The 19,769-nt window shown below is 41.2% G+C and overlaps 1 protein-coding gene across 3 annotated transcripts in view; it reads left to right on the top strand.

Moving 5' to 3' along the window:
- Window positions 1-19,769, top strand: part of LOC127438687 (uncharacterized) — a 75,754-nt gene that overhangs the window by 44,245 nt on the left and 11,740 nt on the right. For all 3 annotated transcript variants that reach the window (XM_051694472.1, XM_051694461.1, XM_051694452.1), the window contains 2 exons: window positions 501-690; window positions 11,348-11,462. In XM_051694472.1, the coding sequence (XP_051550432.1) occupies window positions 501-690; window positions 11,348-11,462 (305 nt within the window). The remainder of the gene's footprint in view (window positions 1-500; window positions 691-11,347; window positions 11,463-19,769) is intronic.

Raw genomic sequence — 19,769 nt, 5'->3', positions numbered from 1 at the left:
TTTGTGGCTTACCCTCCTTGTGAAGGGTGTCAATGATTGTCTTCTGGACAACTGTCAGATCAGCAGTCTTCCCCATGATTGTGTAGCCTAGTGAACCAAACTGAGAGACCATTTTGAAGGCTCAGGAAACCTTTGCAGGTGTTTTGAGTTGATTAGCTGATTGGCATGTCACCATATTCTAATTTTTTGAGATAGTGAATTGGTGGGTTTTTGTTAAATGTGAGCCAAAATCATCACAATTAAAAGAACCAAAGACTTAAACTACTTCAGTCTGTGTGCACTGAATTTATTTAATACACGAGTTTCACAATTTGAGTTGAATTACTGAAATAAATGAACTTTTCCACGACATTCTAATTTATTGAGATGCACCTGTATATTCACATTCAATTGCCTATGCTGAGAGGGTAGACTGTATACATTTTTTGGGCAAAATGATTTGAGTGTTATATTTTGTATAATTTTTTCTGTTGTTTATGCGGAACTATCTCTGTGTCCAGTTTGCTTGCACAGCTGCCAGAGGAGAATGTTACCTTACTATGTCACTTGTTTGGAGTGCTGCACAGGATACACTCGTACTCAGAGGTGAATCAGATGACAGCAACAAACTTGGCCCTCTGCATCGCACCCAACATGCTGTGGAGGTCTTGCCAAATTAGCCCTGAACAAGAGGGACAAAATGCATTGCAGGTAAACTAATAAAAATCTGATTTCACAAATATTCCAAGATAATGTCTATTATGTCTATCATGTCTAAACATGTCTATTATTTTTTTTTTATTATTTCAATATCAATATTTTAGTTTAATATATATATATATATATATATATATATATATTAGGGCTGTCAGTAGATTACATTTTTTTAATCACGATTAATCTAATAATTTTTTATAGTTAATCGTGATTAATCTCAGATATTAAAAGTAGTAAAATTTGACTATATATACTTATTTCCTGTCATAATGCATTTATTTGTTATTTGGAAAGAACAACAAAATAGAACAAAACAATACAGTATGTAACAAAAATGCTTTATTAACACTTTCCAAACTCCACAGCATAAAGACAGAAATTCACTTAAATAGCTCAAATTTGAGTAAAAAAACAAGAGGGCAAATTGCATTGCAACATTTGAGAAAAGCTGCAGCAATTTCAGTCATTTTGGGCTGCAAAAATCAGGAAAAAGAGCCATGAAATCCTGGTGGGCTTACTATCCTGTATACTATATATATATATATATATATATATATATATATATATATATATATATATATATATATACAGTATAATAATAATAATAATAATAATAATATATACATACACAGTATATACAGTACTGTGCAAAAGTTTTTGGCACACAAGATGCTTCACAAAAACATTTGTCTTAAGATGGTTATTTATATTTTCAGATTTAGTGTGTCAATAGGAAATATACATTTTATACTCCCAAACATTACTTTTGCAAATAGAAAAGATTAGAATAGAAGAACAGGGCGCTCTGCAAGAGATGGCTGGTATTACAAGAAGAGACAAAAGCAATTGAGACAGCCGAAATAGATAACTGTAGCAAATTCTCCAAGAAGCTTGGAACATCCTATCTGCCAACAACCAAGAAAAACTGTATCTAGGAGAATTGGTGCTGTTTTGAAGGTAAAGGTGGTCAAACCAAATATTAATTTTTACTGGACTTTGTATGACATTAATTGATAAATTAAAACTATTTATGGCATTATTTTTGAAGACATCCTCACTATGCAACATTTTTCCCAAGTGTCTAAAACTTTTGCATGATACTGTATATATATATATATTTATATATATTATATAAAAAAAATAGAATTAATTACTTTTTGATGAACTATAGCATGTCAAACCACAGGACACTGCAGTTCAAGTGAACTACCCACAGACACTATGCTCTTGCAGTCACTGATGTGCAAACTAATCAGCTTAATTGATAAATAGCATGCATCCATTAATTTAGTGTGTCAATCATTCATTTGCTTGTTCTGGGATGAGGGTGGATTTTGGTGTAGAGGATCCTAATTTCCATGCCAGCTTGCTAAGCATGGCTGATGTGCCACTTAGACACTGCACCTCTCATTGCTCTAGGCGGGGATACACAGTTCAGTAGGACTGTGCACATGAGCTGTTGTGGTGGAGAAAAGCCCTTAGCCTCAAATGATTAAACTACTAGGTACTCACTTGAATTATAAATACACTGGGAAGGGTACTGAGGGGTGCAACGACCAGGGTCAACTTTGTAAAGTACAAACACTTGGTATGTGCACAGCTAATACCTCAAGGGAACCCCTGATAGTGAACCACTATTATTCTTAACAGCTATTGTTAGCCTAAAGCTGAAATCAGTTCCCTTCACGGTGCCGATTCTGATTGAGGTGCATCTCAGTGCTGCTGGCTTAGAACTGAATTGTTTTAGGTATTAAACTTGGCAGTATGTATAGCAGCAAAGACACACTCTGATTTTCCTGATGTCTCCAAAGGAATGGAACTGTCTCTGTATTATCAACAGCATGTTAACACAAATGTACCCAGAAAAATCATTAGGACTGGGAATCGCTAGGGACCCATGTCATGATATTATCACAATACTTGCATCACGATATCATAAATATTGAGATTATGAGTGCGTCTCATCTCGCTCCCTAGCTCCATGTGCCGTGAATCAGTATATCGTGAACACGAATTCAGGCACTGACAAGGGTCTTGATCGTCTGAACATTGGGACAATGATGACTCACCTCGATTACAAAATCACACATTAAAATGCAGCTGGTATTAATCAACAACATCACTTTATAAATGCCCCTATTGTGCACTCATTGTAGATAATAAAATGTACAGTGCTTTTATTAAAGAAAAATTACATAAATGAACAAATAAAAATACAAACAAGAGTATTTTTAATCTTCTAACCACTCTAATATTTAAAAGATTGTTTCATTTTCATGCACATTATGGATAAAAGATAATTACATAACATAAACATAAAAATTGAACCCACACTCTGTCTTAATGTGGATGGGGGTATCTCAAATATAAGCAGGATTTAATGTGATTTAAATACCTCTGGTTATAAAACAGTGATAAAAAAAAAGTACATATTAGACTTCATAAACTTTAAAATGCCTTAATTTCAGACTGATCTCACAGTGAAATTGGAAACAGTAGTTCAGCCAGGACCACTTTCATCAATTGAATGCTTTACTTGATTACTTGAATGAATACTTTTATTCACTTATAGACAGTTAAAGTAATCTGTTGGTGTTGGCAGTATGGTTCTGTTCTGGGCAAACTCTCCGCCCATCCATGCACAAATGCATGGACAAAGCAGGGAGTGCAGCGAATAAAACCCCCCAGGGGTAACTGAACAGATCCAGCAGAATTATCACAACATTGTTCCATTTTTTAAACATTCTGACAGTGCAATGTGGCACAATCCATTCGTTCATTGCATAACAGATTAAATGGACACTTAAAAGAAAAGTGAGCATAAGTATAGTTATAGTGGGAGACAAACAGCTGTACATTGTCATGCCATTATCTTGTTATCTCCAAGCCAATCATACATCAGCCATTGCTTTTAAAGCCCACTTTCAATCTACAGTACCTCTTTGCTGTTTCACTGTGCCAACACGGCAACCTCCTCCTCCCCACTGCTACCAGTTGAGTCCTGTCCTGCATGGGGTAGGCTCCTCGCCCCCTTCCTCCTATCTCCGGCAGGATCTGACGGTTCGAGTGGCAATCTCATCGGACCGCCAGATGGGGTATGCGCCAAAAGAGACATTACAGTTCTTTGTTCAATATTATTTAATCAAAAAAATGCCATTTCAACTGTACTTAAGTCTGTGAGTCTTCCTGATAGAACTTCAGGTATTGAATATCAAGTTGATAAATCAAGAACAAGGCACATTAAGACTGTTGTGCGCTATGTTCAGGAGCGGGTTTGGTTATTAGCAATAATTAATAATTAGCAAAGATAATTATCAATTATTAAAATCAATGAAACATTGATTAGAATTAACACTAGCTTATTGATCCTTCAAATTCAACAATCATCAAAGACAATTATAAATTAAATAAATCAACAGAATATTAATAAGGATTAATATCACCAGGGCACCACCCTGGAATCAGGGACTAATAACCAGACAGTATAACAGTCTCAATATTAGATTATTCTCTTAGGAAGACCGACGTCCGGAGAACCTCGACATTCAAAAAGAAACAATGAAGGCTTGAATCTGAACACTGACATCCCCTGCCAGCCCATGACACAGGTGTATGCAAAACAAACCAAAACACTTCTCTTTGAAATATAACAAAGTTTATTGATGCAGTAATATCAATTAATAATCAATACAATGCAGTCAATAAACTTCCGTATTACAACTACAAACTAAACAGTGACATGATTAGATATGGTAACCAAAATAAGCCTATAACATATGAGAGGAAGGTATGTGCGTGTGAATGTGTGTGTGTGTGTGTGTGTAAGGAGTGACATGCACAAAACGGCGGACGTGACTCTCATGGAGAGTACATCACGTGAGATTTCTGGCCAGAGAATATGGCCGCGAATGTGGGCGAAGAGAAGCCGGTTAATGGCGTCTGCCCGTTTACCGCGTGTCTCCGCTTGTACGATAACTTAGGGACAAAGCTGAGCTTTATCAGCAAGTTATCTACTAGCCAAATGTGTGTGCGGGTATTTTTGTGAGGGGTCGCATGTGTGTGTGTGGTTACTACGAGAGAGAGAGAGAATAAAGTGGTGGCACCGAAGCCGGTTTCGCGATTGTGGGAGAGAAAGCAGCTGTTAGTTTATCACTCAGAGACGCGGTGAATGTCTCGTAAACCGTCCCGTGGTCTTTGGTTCTTTAATGGATAAACTCAGTGTATCGGTCTCATCCGCGATGGCAGAAATACACAACAGTCCAATGTGGTTGGACTACAACACAGCAAATCTCATTCGTGATAACAGTACATTACAGTAATACCTTAAGTATTATTAGCAGCAATGAGCGGACTCAGCGGTCCGTAAACTGTACAAGCAATAACCTTGATACACAAGAATAACACACTATAATATTCTATCTCTGCCCAGACATAAACCTCTTACTTAAATCACGTGAGGAAGCAGGTAGAATGTGTGTTCATCCCTCGTTTGACTCCGACTCGGTTCCTCGAGGCTCGGGGGATGATGGGAGGCCGTTTCCTCGCTTTGTCGGCGGGCGGTACGGCTGCTGATTCTCGGTGGGCTGGCAGAGCCAAATATTCTTTCTTCACTTCTCCAGGCAAACGAATGAGGATGCGGATTGCTCGGCAGTCTCCTTCGGATCCGTTAGAGTGTTCGGTGGAACACAGAGTAATCTCAACTTGTCCAGTGAGATGGAGATTGTATGGCCACAGTTTCAAGTCGTACATTACTTCCTTGTGCAACGAGGCTACACCTGAGAGCAGCGATGAGCTGCGTCTACATACGGCACGCAAAGTTGCTGGAAGCGATGCCCAGAAGGATCTCAGAAGTATTTCTACTCCTGATGACGTCATGGTTGAGGGGCGTTCTGTCGTACGCCTCATCCAATAAGAGTTGAGAGTTCGATCCTTTGGAATTTCACACATAGGTGTAAAGTGAGCAAGGCTTCATGGGATTTGTAGTCTATTTTGGACTCCCTTTGTTTGATTTTGGCGCGGTTGTTATCAGTAAGATTTTATGACTGTGTGTGTAGGCCTCAGTCAGGTTTTACGACTGTGTGCAGGCCTGCCTTTTTTTCTTATATCTGAATACATGAGGCCCAACAAGACATTGAAGATAGGAATTCCAAACTGGCAAACAATTGTAGTCTTAGTGCACAGAACACAAGACAGATGAGGAGAAAACTAAAAGCAAAGCTGCCATACAAGAGGTGGAGCTGGGAATGGAGGAGGGTGTTAAGTGACTTAAATAGGACCGCTCTGATAGCCGTCTGAATTGTGTTGGTAGATGTCATGATCAACTGAGCGTCATCTGAGGCAGTGGCTTGCCTGAACTGACCCTACACTTGATGTTGACTTTTCTTTAGCTAAAATGGGTCTGTGCTTACCAAAATGCAAAATTCCCCCAGTAGACAAAGCAGTAAGTGTTGTTTGCCATATGGGTAGAAGTGAGCTCCATTTTCTGGGTGAAAGTCCATGGGGGGTGCCAAAAGTGAATTATTTATATCAGAAAATGCCAAACCTTGAAATGATTGTCATGAGCAATAAAATGCAAGAGCATTTAGAATAAAAAAAGGAAAGAAAACCATTTCCAGATGCTCCTGACTAATTTTCTCTTGCTTCACATGACAAGGAGGATTCCTCGCTTCAATGATGCAAATTTGTATTCAAGATGTCATAACTTTACATGAAACTTTTTGCAGACACTGTCTTACCATAATAACTTAAAGGACATACACTCTGCTGTGTATTACTAGTGCAGGCAGTAAAAATTGACATCTACTTTAGCACTAGTGGCACTAGGGACCTCAAGTCCTCTTGATCTTGTGATCTTTACATGGCCTTGATGTGGGTCTCAGCTTATTGTCTGAGACAAGACCTCAGTTAATTTCCAACTTGCTTAAGTGGCTCTGAACATCTACTTAACCACCGTGAAGTGTCTCAGTGTTTGAAACGAATGCTGCAATAAATTCAGCATTTCCTCTGTTTCAGTTCATTTTAAATGGACAGTCTCTTTATTTGGGACAATAGGTCTTGGGGTTAGGACATAATCTGGGTCTTAGGAGGTCTGGTGGTATAGAGCTGGCTCTTGGAGGGTCTGGTCTTGACTCCAAAAGAGTTTGAAGCTGAGGGCTAGTATTTTTTGTCAACAGCAAGAGTTAATTATTTTTAGAAGGTATTTTTCAGGCATGAGATTGATTGATGATTGTCGAAATAAAAAAAATGAATTGTGACTGAGTGGCAGGGATGGACATGTTTCTTGATCTAGATCTAAAAGCTTTTCATTTAAAGAGAGGAAAACATTTGGACAAGATGCAGCTGATTGTAGCTACTGTACCAGTAGAGTTCATCATGGCTTGTATATAACAGGAGGGCACTGGTAGCACAGCAATCCACAGTCAAGAGTTCTGAATCTAATGTATAAGAAACCAATGAAAATTGAGGAGGTGGATACACACAGAGATGGAAAATGATATGGAAGTCTGGAGGAAGCAGAGCACAGTTTTGTCAAAGCTAAGCTTGAGATGATGATTCAGGTTGACTTCAGTGCTGCATTTGCTTTAGTGATAGGGAGAAAGAGAGAAAGACAAAGAGAAGGATTTGAGAGTTCTTTCTCTAATTTGACATACATGCTGGGCACATTTATTAAATTACATCCTTTGAAGCAAAGCAGGCCAAAGTGTGTTGCCGGGATACCTAAAGATGAAAAATCTTATTAAACACTGGTCTCCATAGCAACTTATATAACAGGCACAAATAATGTAATTGATGTAAGAGTTTGATCAACTCTCACTCCAAAAAAGTTCCATGTATGCTGCACAGCAAATATATACACGTGTCATGAATACCTATCCCCTGTCTCTACAATAGCAGAACTGCATAATTCATACCACATTGACCGCTCATTTAAAGAGGTGTGCATGCTCTATTTGACTTGCTGGAGAATTATTCATACACAAATTTCATTAACGAGCTCCTAGTGCATTGCATTCCATTTATTCATTACATCTCAGACTTGAAGGATCCATCGGGTGTAAAAGAGATGTCTGTCAGTTTATCTCATCTATTATTTAAAACACTAGCATTACGTGCTTCCAATGACAAAATCACACTCTGTAAATGTCTATATTTCCCTCAGAGCCAGTTACTAAAACTAATTTTCAAACTGGGTTGATATTACATGCACATAGGGTCTTTGCCAGACAGTTCACACACCATGACAGAAACATGGAATTACATGGTTAAATATACAGCTAATAGTCAGTCAAGAAATACATACAAAACTCAGTAGATATATATATATAAAAAAAAAATAAATAAAAAAAAATTATAATTTCAAGTATTTTTGTAGCATATTCAAAACAATAAATAAAAGATTCATTAAACGAGGTATACATTTACTTGACAAGTAAGATAAGATGAGATAGTAACTTATGTTTTGACAGAAATCTAACCAAATTTAATGAGGTTTATACCTCACTAATGATATGCAAATGAGGTAAGAAAAATAAACACAATTTAAAGGGGCTGCATTGCATTGCAGTAAAAATTGAGAAAATGCATTATAAGCTAGATTTTTATTTGTAAAAGTCGCTGTCATGATTCAGGATGGTTTCTTATTGGGTGGTTGCTTATACTTGTGGCCCACTTGCAAGTTTGTTAGATATTCTGGTCCATTGTAGAGGGGTAATTATATAGTCATATCATGATTCAGTTCCATACTCAATACTGAATTCACAATTCGATATTCTCCTGATACTTTAAACAAAGCAGAAAGGTCAGGATTTTATTCTATTTTATTTTTTTTATTTTTTTATTTTTTTTTTCACTTTGAAGATATATGCAAAACTGTTTCTTTCCTTAAAGGGATAGTTCACCTAAAAATTAAAATTCCCTCATCGTTTACACACCCTCATGCCATCCCAGATGTGTATTACTTTCTTTCTTCTGCTGAACACAAGTGAAGGTTTTCAGAAGTATATTTAATCTCTGTAGTCCATTTCAATGCAAGTGAATGGTGGCCAGGCATTTGAAGCTCCATAAAGCAGGTAAAGTTGACATTAAGGTAATCCATAAGACTTCAGTGGTTTAATCAATGTCCTCTGATGCGATCCAATCGGTTTTGGATGAGAACAGACCAAAATATAACTTCATTTTCATTGTACATCTTGCTATTGCAATCTTTAGACACGATCATGATTTCGACCTCAATTACACTTCCAAGTGCTTGACGCATGCGTAAAGTGCTAGATGGCACTATAGGAAGTGTAAACTGTCATGTTTATGTGTGTTTTTGTTCATGTCTTTTACTTTGAAATTAGTTTACTTCCTTGTCTGGTCATGTGTCTTAGCCCATTGTAAAAAGGTGCCTCAGTTTGTTCCTTGGAGGCAGCAGATGTCCTAATCCCACCTCTGCCCTAATCCTAACCATATGAAGCCTGTAAAGCTGAGTAGCCTGCCAGGAACAACACATGACACCATTCACCATGCTGGCGTGTCCCTTAGCGATGTGGTTTCCTGTTTCCCTCATGTTTCATGTGTCTTGTTCTTATTGGTATTTGGTTTATTAGTCTTGTTATCTTGTTACCAGTTCAGTTCTGTCATTGGTCCTTATGTGACAACATAAGTTATCCAATGCAAGACATAGCTAATAAGCTCTGTCTTGTCACTGGATGCCTTGTTATGTTGTCACCTTTTGGTTTGTATTTAAGCCCTCTTGTTTGCCTTTTGCCTTGATCAAGTATTGTTGGTGTAACATTGTCATTTTTCATGCTATTAGTCAAGTCATTGTTTATAGTCAAGTTTAGTTTATGTTCTGGTTTATATTCTATTTTGTTTCCACTTTGGATTCATGTTTTTGGATTTATTGCACTTTCTAAAATAAAATTGCACTTGGGTTCTCACATCATCTTCGCCATGTCGTCTCCTCTTCATCAGCTCCTGTCTTCAGGCAGGCTGAGCACAAGCTTGAAATCATGATCGCCAAGGAGACTGCTGTCAAGATGCACAGTGAAAAGTAGTTCCATTTTGGTCTGTTCTCACCCAAAACACAGCCTCACTTCAGAAGTCATTGATTTAACCACTGTATTTTGGATTGTTTATGCTGACTTGATTTGCTTTTTGGATAATTTATATTCTAGCCACCATTCACTTACATTAAATGGACCTCCAGGGCTGAGATATTCTTCAAAAATCTTCATTTGTGTACTGCAGCAGAAAGAAAGTCATACACATCTTAGATTGCATGAAGGTGAGTAAATGAGGAGAGAATTTTGAGTTTAGGTGAACTAACCCTTTAACTTTTAAAATTTAATAAAAATGACTGTTCATTAAAGCTCAATGATCCATAAGGTACTATATGGACTGGGACAAAAATTCAGCCCAGCCCAGGGCAATGGTGACATCAAAATAGAAATATTCATAATTCTGTTTAGCTGAAACTACATATTATCAAGACCATAAAATATTCTCCCCATAAGATTATTATATTAAGCATTATATATTGTAGTTTAATATAGTACTCATTTAACCTCAAGCAGATCATTTCTGCTTTTGATCATTTATGTCTGTAACAGGATGAGTTACACACTAAAGTTTAATGATTTGAGTTAGAAGTTTGTTGATATCCCAACCCATTCAGTAATAGTTATGGTTGCCTTAGCTAGCATCATTTAATAATTAAAAGGACAACAGAGAAGCCTCCAATCCCAAGATACATCACAGAGCAAAAATTAGCAGTTAGATGTCAGCTGCACGATGCAAACAATGCTAATGTTTCTCAACATTCAAACATGACTTTTCAATATTTTCACACCTTGTCTCCTATACCAGTTAAATCCACCCCAATTAGTGCACTCACATAGATAAATGTGTGGTGAATAAAAGCAGGCCATTTGAGTGTTAACTTTCTATTATGGTTACCATGGTTGACCGTATCCAGAACTACGATGATGCCATTTCCATGTATGAACTCATGAGAATCCTTTAGAAAGTAGAGAACAGCAGGAGTCAATTAGTTGATATTCACTCATCTGCAGGCAGCCATGGCATCCTAGAGTTTCTATGAAAAAAAACTGCATTTCCAATGGAAAGTGACAGAACTGTGTATTTTCATTTAATCTCATCCGCATGCATTTTAATTCTCCATTCCATTAAGGAAAACTGTATTGGCTTTTTGCTTACGCTTTCAAAGAGTCCTGAAATTCAGGAACAAGACACGAGACACAAACCAGGACTGAGGATCTCTAAGCACATGCCAGACATAGATACTGACGTCACACACATTCTGTGCTATGAAAACCCTAAACTATGTCTAAACACTCTAGTACTTGGACTGAAACAAGTTGGTTGGCAACTAGCATACACAATGTGGACATCTCCGTCACTGACATACTTGAATGAATGTACAAAACATAAATCTTTTTTTTTAAAACATTAACAAATCATAAACTTTTTCAACAACTGCTTTGCTTGTGTTAGGAGCTGGTTTGCACATCTGACCAATGTCCTGTGCTGACTCCACTTCAGCCTCAGATATATGTACTGTTACAGCTGACACTTATGTTTGTGGGCCAGTAGTGTCTATTTTTCATATTAATGATGTTGTGTGCTTTTTCCATCTGTTGTTTAGATCGCTGTGCTCATCCAGTACCTGATAGAAAATACTCCTGCCATATTTGGGAATGATTTGGAGAGTCTCTTCGACAGGCAAATTAATTCAGGGCAGGAAACAAATGACTTCACAGGTATTGTACTCTTTGGCCCTTATTAGACTGAGAGTTACTGTAGATGTCATTGAGGTACTTTACAGATAGCAATTAGCCTATTGACAATACAATTTCTCAGTTTTGTCAATAGGCTAATTGTCAATGTCAATAAGCTAACTCTGCCCACAGGTGTTTTGACCTAATGTTTGTTCACAGGTAATGATACCAAGCAGTAAAAACCTTAAGTAAAATAACTGAAAGTAAAAAATGAAAATCTAATTTACGCAACTGTTAAGACGCTTTGAATGTATTTTTTAGGATTGCCTTTGGCAGCGATTTAAAATTTAATGACTCAATTCCATTCTCTCTTAAACTCAGACTGCATAAAAATGTCAATAAACTATGGGTATACTAATTTTCAGCCTACTGCAAAGTACAGTATTATATTGCATACTGCAGTCTATTTTTAAAGAATGAGTGATATGGAATGCAGTATGCAACAAACATTTTAAACTGTAGAATGCTACACTGGTGTGTCTTGACCCCACTACTATGCACGTGTTGGAGCTTCGTTCAGGAGCGGGTTGGGTTATCAGCAATAATTAATAATTATCAAAGATAATTATTAATTATTAAAATCAATAGAACATTGATAAGAATCAACATTAGCTTATTAATCCTTCAAATCACCAATCATCAAAGATAACTATCAATTAACAAAATCAATAGAATATTAATAAGAATTAATATTGCTGGGGCACCACCCTGGAATCAGGGACTAATAACCAGACAGTATAGCAGTCTCAATATAGGATTGTTCTCGTAGGAAAGTCAGTGTCCAGAGAACATAGACATTCAGAAAGGGAACAATGAAGGCTTGAATCCAAGCACTGATATCCCCTGCCAGCCCTTGGCACAGGTGCATGCAGAACAATACCAAAACACTTCTCTTTATAGTATAACAAAGTTTATTGATGCAGTAATAACAATAAATAATCAATACAATGCAGTCTACAATGCACTTCTGACTTCCAACTACAAACTAAACAGTAACATGATTAGATATGATAACAGATAAGCCTATAATACATGAGAGGAGTGTAGAGGTGTGTGTGTGTGTGAATGGGTGTATGTGCGTATGTGTGTATGTGTGTAAGGAGAGAAAGAGTGCACAAAATGGCAGGCGTGGCTCTCGTGGAGAGTGCGTCACGCGAGGTTTCCGGCCAGAGAATGCGGCCGTGAATGTGGGCGGAGAGACTGGTTAATGCCTTCTGTCCGTTTAATGCGTGTCTCTGCTGGTACGATAACTTGAGGACAAAGCTGGGCTCTATCGCCAAGTTATCTGTTCACCAAATGTGTGTGCGGGTATGTTTGTGAGGGGTCGTGTGTGTGCGGTTAGTACAAGAGAGAGAGAAGAAGGTGACGGCACTGAAGCCAGTTTAGCGATCGTGGGAGAGACTGCAACCGTTAGTTTTATCAATCAGTGATGCGGTGAATGGCTCAAAATCCATCCGCCATGGCTCTTGGTTCTTTAATGGATAAACTCAGTGTGCTGGTCTCACCCGCGATGGCAGGAATGCACAAACTGCCAATGTGGTTGGACGACAACACAGCAAATCTCATTCGTGGGAACAGTAAGTTATAGTAATACCTTGAGTATTATTAGCAGTAATGAGCGGACTCAGCGGTCCGTAAACTGTACAAGCAATAACCTTTACACAAGAATAACACACTATAATCTATCTCTGCCCAGATGTAAACCACTTGAGTCACATGAGGACATGATTAGAATGTGTGTTCATCCATCGTTTGACTCCGACTCGGTTCCTCGAAGCTCGGGTGATGACGGGAGGCCGTTTCCTCGCTCTGTCAGCGGGCGGTATGGTGGCTGATTCTCGGTGGGTTGGCAGAGATATCAGCGAAGTCAACTTGGTTGAAGAAGGAAGTCTTCTTCACTTCTGCAGGAAAAAGGGTGAGATGCGGATTGCTTGGCAGTCTCCTTCGGATCCGTTAGCGTGCTCTGTGGAACACGGAGAATCTCGGCTCGTCAGCGAGATGGAGATTGTATGGCCAAAGTTCAGGTATGTATGTTACTTCCTTGGGCAGCGAGGCTACACCTGGAAGCAGCAGGGCTGCAACTAGATGCAGCGAATACTGTCACTGGAAGCAAGGCTTAGGAGGAATATCCAGGGTTTTATGCTCTCTATGACATCATGGTTGAGGGACACGTTCTGTTGTGCATTTCATCCAATAGGAGTTGAGAGTTTGATCCTTCAGAATTTCACACCTAGGTGTAAAGTGAGCAAGGCTTGATGGGATCTGTAGTTTGTTTGGACTCCCTTTGTTTGATTTTGGTGCCGTTTGGCTTCGAGTGTTCCTACAGGCCTCAGTCAGGCTTGATGACTGTGTGTAGACCTGCCTTTGTCTCCTATCTGATCACATGAGGCCCAACATATTCCCCCCTTTGGTCTGAAGGGTTTGTTGTTGTCCAGCATCTTTAGAGCTACTGAAGGGCCGAACAGTTCCTGTAGCTTCATAGTAACCTGTGGGTTACGCCATCTGTGTCATCCTGATAGAAAAGAAAACGGTTGCACAGTCCATACAGTTCATAGAGTTCACAGGGGCTTTATTATCTGGACAGAGACTGAGGCACTTCTGGGCATAGAAATTCTAGTTAAGTCTAAAACTACATTCATCACACAAAGACAAACATTCCAAGTTATGGTAGGCACAGCATTTACCGTAACACAATCCTTTGCTGTTCTTTGGTCATAACACAAAATCATAGTTGAACCTGACAATGGATACTAGGACCAAAATGTTAGAGGAAAGGGGTTAGGGGAAAGGAAAGGAGGGTTAGAGGTTAAAAGGCTTATCCTTGGAAATTATTGGGGTTAACCTTTGGGATGGGGTCAGACTGGTGTGTAAAACTTGGCTGTACGAGAAGAGTGCAGTCTGTACTGTAAATTTTGAATGTACCTGTACATGGCGTGTGCAATAATTGCCATGATGATCCAACCACTAAGGAGGAGCCCAAGGGTAACCAGACTGATAGGGTGTTCTTGGTTAGATGACAATCTGCTTATGTGATGGAAATATAGTGGTCAAGCCAGTAGGTTTGAGACTGAACTTCACTCATTTCGTCCCTTCAGCCTGAAGCTGCTGTTGAGGAGTATCATCAATGGTGAGGTTGTGACCTCTAAATGTATCCATGATCTCAATTTCCGCATCATGTTTGTCGATGCTGAGATGATTGAGGACAATATCATCAATGTGAATGGTGGCTCCTTGGGGAACCATTAAGAGCACCATCTGGTATGGTAGCATTAGTTTAGTGGCTGTATCATGGCAGTCGTATGACTTTAGAACTTTGGTGACTGGTGTGTTAACAAGCCAGCGATTGCCTGCTCGCTCTACCTTTGTCTCTGTTTCTTCATCTTTGACAGACATGCTACCTTGACACTTTTGTTCAGGGGATTTGACTTTTAGGCCACAGAGGTATTTAGTCACCTCTCTAACAAAGGGGTTGCTTGGACAAACCCAGTGAATGTTCTTTGTCTTGGTACACATGCTTAGGTTAGGGATAAGGTAGAGCGAGGTGTCCTCATCATGGTAGGCATGTGGTGTTGGTGTTGAATGTGTGTGTTACCCCTCCGAAAACCAACATTCAATACATACTTTAGTTGGTATATATTCTGCCTTTCTATGATGGATAGATTGAGGATAAATCATATTTCGAGGTTCTGAGGATTTACATAGATTGGAATTGCACTGCCAAGACTATATGCCAGATGCAACCTTCACAGATACACAACAGAGGTAGTAGCAGATCTAAGGATTTGTTCTTCCACCACTCAGACTGTTGACTGAGGAGATCATTTCCCTGATGAGGTCCTGCATTAGATCTCTAACAATACGCACATAAGTTATGTCTTCTCTGACAACCTCTGACAAAGTCCTTAAACCATGCAAAGTGTTATTGAAAAGAGCAGAGTGCAAATTTACAGTGACTATAGTACCCTGAAGGGTTTTACCCAGGCCCTGTAATTGTTCTTGTTGGAGGAGGAGTCTCTGTTGGATTTCTGGCATTTCCTCATCAAGTTCACCCATGTGGCTTTGAAGCACACTGAAGCTGACAGAGTTGGCAGATGAGAGGCCAATGGAGAATAGTGACCCGATTGCTAATGCCGTGGCATCAGGCTGCCGAGAAATCGTTTGGACGTGTCTGGCCGCTGAGGTCCTCCACAGTCACTATGAATTTCTGCAAATGTTCAAGAGTGTGAACAGTTGTCTGCTTGGCACATTCGACTGTGTCGTGTGTTCGTCAGTTGTGGGGGTAGGCAGATGTGTTTGCGGTATACAACCCAGGGATCTAAACATATGTAAATTCTCTGGGTGTACAGGTTGCAGTGGGTGATCAAGAGGCCAGGTGTCCCTTGTAGGACGATGCCGGTCGGCGGGCCAGGCTCGACCACATCACTGGATAGGGCGACTTGTTGGCTGAGGAGAATGCTGAGGATCCATGAGAATTTCGTCCTGAAACAAACCAGAGTTGATTACTATATGAAAGTGGAGTGGTGCTAGGAGTTAATGCATGCTGACAGGATGGGTTGAGGCATGCATCTATCCTTATGGCACTATGGTGCATCTTCTCCCCTTTGGAGTGAAAATGGCTTGAATGACTTGATCTGACTTGAATGGATCCATTTGTATGCCAGTGTTTGGCTTGGTTTTGAGACCCTGATGCAGTAGGCTACTGATGAGAGCTTTCCCACTATCTCGAAGGGGCCTGATCAACTTGGTAGGAACTTTTTAGAGATTCCTGCCAGTTTGGTGAACCTGAAATAGATTACCTTGTCACCAACTTGGTACTCGCGGTGAGACGCTTTCCTGTTATAGTAGGCTTTGGATCCCTTGACACTGGCTTCCAAGTTCTTCTGGGCCCACACGAATGTGACGTATTGGTCCGCCGAATAGGCAGTTGCAACACTGACATCTTTGGGGCAGTATAGAATGTGTAGCGGAAGGCTCATTTCTCTTCCAGTCATCATTTCTAATGGTGTGACTCCTGTGGAGCGGTGCGTAGTAGACCTAATGGCCATCAGCACCAGGGGGAGTTTCACATCCCAATCTCTGCCAGTGCTGTTAACGTACTTTTTAAGCATGTTGATAATGGTGCGGTTGGCACGTTCAACCTGTCCAGATGACTGGGGATGATACGGGATGTGGAAGTTGACTTCTACGGCCATGATTTCATACATGGTATTCATGACACTTGAGGTGAAATTGGTGCCTCGATCCAAATAAACTGAGAGGGGTATCCCCCAGTGGCTGGACACATGGTTCAGCAGCAGGTAACCATGAGGAGAAACTTGTTACCTCATGAGGACTGGTCCAATCCACCTGGAGGTGGAACTACAGGAATGTGATCCCTTGGTTCTGGAGTGGGGCCCGATCCAGAGGTCTGGATGGCTGGAACTGGCTACAGACCAGGCACACTTTTACATAAGAACGGGTGTCATGGGCCATCGATGGCCAATAAACTACTTGCTTGAGGGTAGCCTTGTAACCCCTGTGGCCTCCAACAGGGGAGTCGTGAGCATGGGCTAGCATCACCTCCCTATGATCGGTTGGTCAGTTTGGGAATAGACCAACAAACCTTTCTCCAGTTTAAGACACGGCTGGTCAGATAGGAGAGCATGTAGCTCCTCCAAATCACACAGTGGGGTTTGAGAGGCCCCTTGTGTTTCAGGGTTTGCTACCCACTGCCAGATGGTTTGGATGGCCGGGTCTTCCTCCTGCATGGTGATAAGATCTGCATCGCCGGGTCTCCATCCCAGGTGCAGAGTCAGTGGGCAGGTCTTCAGGTCTTCTTGCCTTTCTTTTGCCTGCCGACTGGGTGATTGCATTTACCGCACATTTTTGGGTAATTGGAAGCCACTCGTCTAGTAGTCACTCGCTTGGCTAGGCGGTCAGCTTTGTCATTACAGTCTTTGTCAGGACCGGAGGTTTGGGAATGACCTTTGACCTTTTTCCAGTACACTGTCATTCCCAAGTCAGTCACAACTTGGTCGCAAGCCAGGAAGAGTTCCGAGGGCTTGACTTCCTTGTTTCTCGCATTCCTCATGCCATTCTCTTTCCATGTGGGAAAGTGAGAGATAAAGTCAGAACAGATCATCAGTTGCTCAACGGTCAACTTGGTGGCTTGATGGAGCATGATGAGCACTGCTGCGATCTCCGCGTACTGGCTTGTCTTGTTGCCCAGTCGGTAGTTGTTTGGTTTGTTGACGTTGCGGTTGAACCAAACAATACCGGCTCATGAGTCTGACTTTTATGGCGGAATGAACAGCCATCCATGTAGACCCTTGGGAGGTCTGCACAGGTATTCTCATCATAGTAATGATGATTTGACGGGAGCAGCGGAGTGGTGACAAGTAAGGATTCTGGGCTCAGTTGCCCTTCGCAGTCACAGTGTTGGCATTCAGCCAGGGCCATTTTATGGTTCTGGGCGTACTTGAACTCAGTGTCGTAGCCTTGCAGTGCCATCATCCAAGTGGCAATGCGGCTATTGGATACCCACCCCTCCCTCAGCCGTTGGCTGTTCAGGAAGGTGACAGGTCGGTGAGAAGTCTTGGTGACTGTCTTCTGACCCCCAATTTAGCTACGGAAGTGTTCCACAGCCCATATGGTGGCCAGGAGGGCCTTCTCACAGTCAGAACGTCATCTCAACAACACTATCAGGTTGGCTCATGTAGCCGATGACACGTTTGTCTGTGTCTTGTTTCTGTGTCAGGGCGGTACTGAGACAGTGGGACGAGAAGCTTGCCTCAAGGTGGAACACTATCCTTGTCTGGGTAGGCCAGACAGGGCGCAGAGCTGAGCTTGTCTTTCATCTGGCGGAAAGACTGTTCCTGGGGATCTCCCCACTCTAATGTTTTGTTTTTATGGAGTAGTTCCATGAGGGGTCAGTCTGTCTCCGCATAGTCCTTGATTAACTGTCGGGAGTAGTTGCAGACACCTAGGAAGCTTCTGAGTCCTGACAAACTTGTCGGAGCTTTGTCGTGGATGGCTTGAACTATCTCAGCTTGGGGTTCGATGCCATCTGCACTCACTGTTAGACCCACATACTCAACCTTGGTGTGGCATCACTGGCTCTTGGCTAGTGCAAGCTTGGCTCCAGCCGTGGAGAGTTGGTTAAGTACATGTCGAATCTCGGTCAAGTGTTCCTCAAAGGTCTGGTTCCTCATGAGGATGTTGTCCATGTAGATGAGGTTACCGTGGGCAGCGGCATCACTCATGGCCTTATGGAGGAAAATATTGAACTCGGCTGGGGAGTTTGAATATCCAAATGGACAACGGTTCCAGGTGCAATGGCGGTTACCAAAAGAGAAAGTCAGCTTGTACTGGCCAGCTGGGTTGACTCTCATTGTCCAGAAGCTGTTGGCCACATCCACAGTTGAGAAGCGGGCCCCTTTGACCTTGGCCAGTTCTTGTTCCAAATGGATCATGGGCCAGTGGGAAAGTGGAACCTGCTTATTCAGAGGGCGATAGTCATTGGTGAGACGCCACTTGCTGGTCGGCTTTAACACTGGCCAGATAGGCCAGTTGTAGGTTGAGTTGCATTCCCGAATGATTTGCTTTTGCAAAAGCTTGTCGAGGATCCCTTGGATCAACTCATAGGCAGCCAGGGGGATTTTTTCCTGGCATACAAATGTGGGTACCGCATTTTGATCAGTGGGAATGCGAACAGTGTGGAGGTCGGTGACCCCACAGTCATGGGAATCTCTCAATAAGATTGGCTTGAAATCATTAAAGAGTTTCTGAAGCACGTTTCTCTGATCCTCTGTCATTAAAGCATTTGCTTTGGCAAGCTGCTCATTGACCTCTGCCTCAAAGCCAACATAGGGTTCCTCTGGTGAGGAGCAGGTTCCATCATCACCAGGGGTTGTGTCTCTGGGTTGAGTCACAAGAGATTATACGACCATGTCACCTCTGGTGCCTAGGGTAGCGCTGCAGATTGGTTTGTCTTGTAGTGCTTTGCGGCGGGCGACCTTGATAATTTTGTTCGGGAAAGTGGACGGGACACCATTCAGGTTGTTGTCCCTGGCTAGTGATGGAGGTAATTCTCCTATCACTGGCAATGTCAGTTCGAAATCATGAAACGAGTTATCGACCAGCATCCCTAGTGGTCGCCGTGCCGTCACCTGAGTCGGGATGTGCGTCAGGTTCAGAACAAACAAGCAGGTTTAGCAGTGGCTCAATTTGAGCAGGGGCATGCTGCAGACGGTCAGATTGAGTTCCCAGAAGTGGGGCAAGGGTTGGAAGAACACCTGTGGGCCAGGTATC

The sequence above is a fragment of the Myxocyprinus asiaticus genome, chromosome 4, assembly GCF_019703515.2.
Source record: "Myxocyprinus asiaticus isolate MX2 ecotype Aquarium Trade chromosome 4, UBuf_Myxa_2, whole genome shotgun sequence".
NCBI classification, from domain to species: Eukaryota; Metazoa; Chordata; class Actinopteri; order Cypriniformes; family Catostomidae; genus Myxocyprinus; species Myxocyprinus asiaticus.
Note: the sequence above shows the minus strand (reverse complement) of the source record. Positions and strands in the feature narration are given on the sequence as shown.